The following is a 5,877-nucleotide window of genomic DNA, read 5'->3' as shown; positions in this document are numbered from 1 at the left end:
ATTAATACTTTTCGGCAATTTTTATTTAAAATGAAGAATTTGGTGAAATTATTGTTATTTTGTATTTAAATTATCTCAATCTACGAAAATCAATAGAAAACCGTTATTATTTGCTACTTAGTTATTTAGTTAGGGAATATCATTAACGTTATCCTAATATCTTGATATTCTTTTAATGTTTTAATGCAAAAATCTAAAAAATTATACTTACCTTGAAGGAGAGTCAATCTTAATGCAGAAAAGTTTTTGGATATTTCTTTATTTTCCATACCAAGTGTTGGTATTTTATTTTGTTATGTAAAGAAAATTATTCTACTTAATTTAAATTTAGTTACTGTTAGTATTCATTTTACTAGTCTTTTAATTGAAAATTTGTACATTTCAGAAAACTAAAAATCATTGCTATAACTTTTATTTACAGAAAATAAACATTTCTTTATATCTACATCGTTCTTTACCTCTTATATTACACCTTAAAGTACAATCACAATAATTTTTTGTATCTAATTTACAAACATTTTACGTAAATATAAACAAAACTTTAAAGACAAATCATCTAATAAAACTTTCTTCCTTCAAAGAATGAACCGTTTTAATAATACACAATAAACAATTTAGAAATAACAAAAATCCATCTATCGGGTATCTAATGGTACTCCTGACTGACTAAAATACGTAGCTGGGGACGTTTTTAGGTAATGGTACATCATATCATCATATCTAATCGTTACTTTAATGCACCATAAAATCATTAACAATGCATTAAATAGCTACTCATTGAAAATATTAATCAACATTTTCCTTAAGTTGTAAAGCCTAAAATAATTAAATATGAAAATGTAGTCACAGTTAAGACCAGTGGCGTAGCATTTTAAAGGGCTCCCACAACGTCCCTTCCGGTTTATACGTCACTGATTAGGATCCACACAAGTATATAAAAAAATTATAATTCTTTAAATTATTTTTGTAAAATATTGATTGATATATATTATGTATCTAGAATTCCTGTTAATTGTATCACGATTTATGGGAAATGGTTAATTAAAATGCCTAAATAATTATATTAGAGAGCTTATTAATCTAACTTATATACATATGTATGTAGACAACTAATATAACGCGGGCAAAAAAATATAATAACAACTATCAGAAAAAGAAACAAAACTTTAAAAAAGGCATCAACTGCGTTCGTTTAAAATACTTTATTTTTGGTACAAAACTAACAAAATTGTGGTTATTTTTGATAATAAATAAAGTTACTACCCCTCTTTCTGATAAATTATATTTGTTGTACCCTACAATGATATGTTTCTTTCCGTATTCCGGTTTTTAGGAATTGCACCCAAATGCAGATGTCTTACACAGATAATAATCACTTAACTTAATTTGAAATTTAGTTCAGTCAAGTATAAAAAAAATGGAAATTTCTCATTAGTTGCTGTATCTATACCAGATACATTTTGAGTAATAAATACAATTTGGAATGTGTTTGTAGATTCTTCATAGTTTTCAATCTTATAAAAAATATATTTGTATTTATTATTATCATTTACTTCCACTGGTTTCTTAATATTACCTATATAAAAATACATAAATACGTATATAAATATACAAGTATTTTTAAATGCTTTCCAAAGTGACTCCTCCAGTCAGTTTGATTGCATACGTACTAACAACCTGTAATAATTAATAAAAAATAAATTTCGATTACTTAATTTTTTTGTACACCATTTTATTCTTTGTGGATTCCCAAGAAACATTTTCCTTTTCAAATTTTCGATTCGATGCCTACTTACTGAGTAATTAACGTTTGAAAACGGACCAATCAGGGCGGATCTCAGTTGCTGCAAACAAATGGAGAGCTGCAGACGAGTCCGCTGCTTGCAACTGCTACAGTTGCAGCGAAAACGATGCGCTCTAATTGGTTACTTTTCAATTGTTAATAACTCTGTTATTACATATCAGATTGAAAAACCGAAAAGGAAAATGTTTCTTAAAATTTCACAAGGAATTAGATGGTGTTATAATTTTTGAATAAACTACTTACTTTGTATATAAATGCGTATTGGTCTTTTGTTTGTACCGCTCCCGCTCTATCACGTCTTATCCTGTAAACTAATTTGGGAATATCAACTTGTCTAGCCTGCTCAAACTCACGTATTGCCATGTCACAGGCAATAATGGTCCCAGTTCTACCAGTACCAGGACTGCAATGTACCACAACTGGACCGTTACCATTTGGTCCATTTACGTTCATTCCATCATTAATCTGAACCATAATTTGCATTCAAATATAAATATAATTTCATAATTAATGTTATGTTTGATTTAATTACCTTGGGGGTTTCTGCAGTGTTCGGTAGTTTTAAATAACTTCGGGCTTCGATTAAAAAGGCTATAATCGAGTTATATTCCATTGGAACACCTTTTTCAGGCCAGCCAACATACCACATATGGGTAACTTCTCGCCAGCTATTTGACACCATATTCTTAAAATAATGAATTCAGCCATGGCCGCAAAAAAAAATTTTAGGTCCTTACCTTCAGTTGCAAACTCGATATGACGTATTTTTCTTTGACTTCTCGTTTTTTCAACGTTACCTCGAAGTCTCCAAACAATNTTTATTATGACTGATCCTCAAGAAATCATATACGGCTATAGTGACTCAAATGATTAATAATAACATTTTCGCTCATTTTCCTGACCCTTCTTATGTATATTGATATTGCAATTCATCGTTTTTTTCTTTTTCTGTTAATAAATATATACAATTTGTAGTATTTCTCTCTATTAAACTAAATAACATGGTTGAAAAACTTTTGTTCACCCTGAACATAGCCACACACGAAATATGATCTCCTTTTATAAAATTATCGTAAAAATCGATTCAATTCCCTCGCGTAATTCCACCAGAAAATACAAAAACAAGACGTTGTGCCACACCCTTGCATTAAGGTTATTGAAGTTGTTATAACGAAACATGGAAATGATGTAGGTACTTTGTTTTACTTTCAAAATCAACTAATCAGCGTTAGTGCATTTCAAACAAAGAAGTACTTATGAAAGAAAGGAAAAGGAAGATGGAGACTGTGAACTTTTAATTAACAGAGCAGCTTCTCGAAGAAAGTTAAGAAACGGAGAAGTTCGAGAGACATTTGCGGTCCCTAACATTGATCCCTGTAAAATTTGAAAAAACTTCGAGTTATTATCAAAAAATAGTTTTCATGGTTAAATAATGTTATTAGGCAAAATATAAGTTAGTACCAATTGTTATATTTGATAAAAAGGCTTCAGTTTTGTTAATTTTTGAATCAGATACAACTACGCTTTACACTAATTCTTAAAATGTACGTAAATTTTGATCAAATTTTTGCTGTCAATAAAGGTAATCATAAAATGTTTTTCCTGCGATAAAATGGATGACTGCCAAATTTCAATTCTCTTATTCAATGGACCGTTTGATAGAACATGCACGTAATAAATCGCCCTAGTCTAAGAATAAAATGCCTGCCTCTTGCAATGTTTGAAAAATAAAATTGCTGTTACGTGAGTGACTAACACTGTAGTATTTTATTCACTTACTGCGCTACCGCTACGTAATTTTTCTGATATTCTTTCACCATTCTTCCTCTTTTAGTTGTACTTTTGTTTAGAGTTATTCTGCCACGCTCCTATGAATTTTTATCTTCCAAAATACTTCATCATTCATCACTGTTCAACCCCCAGTGCTATCACTCAATAGAAGAATGGCTAAACGTTCGAAAACTAAGGATTTCATATGAAAATAGCACCTCGCCTGAACACAATATTTTTACTTTAAGCAGATATAAGTAAATGACTTATCAGCTACAGCTTGCGGTAAATGGAATCCATTTTACAGCATCAAATTGAAAATTGAAAAGAAGATACCCACTGCTTTTGAAATTTTCTAACTCTTTCTGATACTGTCACCAAGAAATTTAAATTAACTATTTTCGGTAACTTTACCCTTATCTAAGGAAAAGGTTCGTTCACAGTACGCTAGGGGTTTGTGACACCATTTATTGTTCCTTGTTCTTATTTTATCCAATCTCATCTATCTAAGGACGCTGTCACTTTCTCTCCCAAGGCGCTATTGATCGGTTATTAACAGAGCCGAAATTAAAAACAATTTGCTATCTAAAGGGGTGATAAAACAGTTGTCAGAGAAGGGAGGAAATTGAAAGAAACAACGAATGTACAAGGTGTGTTTCAATGAAGTTCGAAAATGAAAACGTACTTTTTTGAGAAATGATTCTTGCTAAAATAAACGTTTACGGAAATAAATGAAATTTTTTGTGAAATATGAAAATGACTAACACAAAAATAAAAAAAAATCATTACTTTCTTGTGACATAAATTCACAAATTCTGTCAACACTACTGAGACAAGGCTTGTATTGTACCAGGCCATAAAACGTTATTTGTGATTTCTGGTCACATTCGTAATAACGGATAAAATAGTAATAATAGAAGTTCAATGTTAACCATTACTTTGTTGCTTCATCAAACCTTCGCCTACTTTTTTAGTATCTCTGCCCTAAATTACTGTTTATAAAAACGTACAAAACAATGAAAAAAAGTATTTTTCCAACTGCATCTTACAGAGAAATAAAACTAATTTAGAAATTGTGATAAGAAAAATAAGTCTGAAGTAACAATCTGGGATCGAAACTGGATTGTTTTTCTCTAACTCTAGATTATCTGGCTGCATTTATGAGTTAAGAAAGTTTAACCGTATACCTATAGATATAACTTGAGTAAATTATAGATTACATAACTTGAGAACGCGGTGACTAATTTCTGATTATTAAATGTGTTTTTTTTTTCGAGTGTAGCTAGCTGTAAAAAATACGTAACAAATCCTCAACGACATACTGTTATTGTTGTACATATTGTATGTACACGAGTGGAGTAGTTTTACAAATCATTGCGTGACATTCACAATCGTTCTACAAATGACCGAATCGTTAGATATCCATTTGCTTAATTTTAATATTTGCTAGCGAGTTTTCCAAATGACGCGACCAAATAACCAGTTCCTAAGAAGCTGATCGTATTGTTTAAAAGATTTCTATTAAAGTCGGATAATGCTAGTTTCATCCAGTTTTTCCTCAACACCATTCGATGATGCTTATATCATGTATTTCCTTTTGAACAATTATGTTCGCAGAAAAAGAGGTGCTAAAAACCAATAAAAAGTGTAAATGAAACTTATTAATCACTAGCTATTTTCAAAATTGAATGAACATTAACATAAATATGTGAACAACATGTTGGGAACTGTGTAAGAATGTTGTGATTTTTAATAAGTGATTTCAATCGATTAATATTACATTTTTTTTTCTTTCTTTAGTTAAGAATGTAAGATGTTCTAGTTTTATGGAAAAGCGACGATTAGTTCAGGATTAGTAATGGGTTGGGTACCCCGTTTGGATCCGCTATGTTTTTTAGGATCCGGCTGGGTACCCGGCAGTGCCGCATAATTCTACCAGAGAAAAAAAAACAACAATAATAATTTAATCAAGTATAAAACCTACCTAACAAAAATTACTAATTAAGATTTTATTGTAATAGGTCGTTTGTTCTAATATGTATTATTTATTGATTATTAAACTAAATTAATTGTTATTTCGATATCATTCTTGTGCTTAGTTTTTCTCATAAACAAGAGTAGGCACATCAATATGACCTAACTATTACAATTTCTGTAGCTCGTTGAAAATCTGCCAACCAAGAAATTACAATTTTAATTGGTTTAGTGTTTAAATGATTCTTTTCGTCTTACAACCAGGGACGTAACCAGCTCTTTTTTCGTGTGGTCAATGCGGGCCACACCATTCTAAATTTCAATTTCCA

General features: G+C 30.4%; 1 protein-coding gene across 1 annotated transcript; it reads right to left on the bottom strand.

Annotated features, from left to right (window-relative positions):
• Positions 1-1,374: 1,374 nt before the first annotated feature.
• On the bottom strand, positions 1,375-2,616 carry LOC108734721 (tyrosine-protein phosphatase non-receptor type 9; the record flags this gene model as incomplete). Its single annotated transcript, XM_018466368.2, has 4 exons — positions 1,375-1,677; positions 2,048-2,269; positions 2,337-2,489; positions 2,542-2,616. Coding segments are annotated over 4 exons (507 nt in total), but the record flags the coding sequence as incomplete, so codon positions are not given.
• Between the last annotated feature and the right edge of the window lie 3,261 nt (positions 2,617-5,877).

The sequence above is a fragment of the Agrilus planipennis genome, unplaced genomic scaffold (assembly GCF_000699045.2).
Source record: "Agrilus planipennis isolate EAB-ADULT unplaced genomic scaffold, Apla_2.0 scaffold66, whole genome shotgun sequence".
Taxonomy (NCBI): domain Eukaryota; kingdom Metazoa; phylum Arthropoda; class Insecta; order Coleoptera; family Buprestidae; genus Agrilus; species Agrilus planipennis.
The sequence above is the reverse complement of the archived record's forward strand: the minus strand, read 5'-3'. Positions and strand labels throughout refer to the sequence as shown.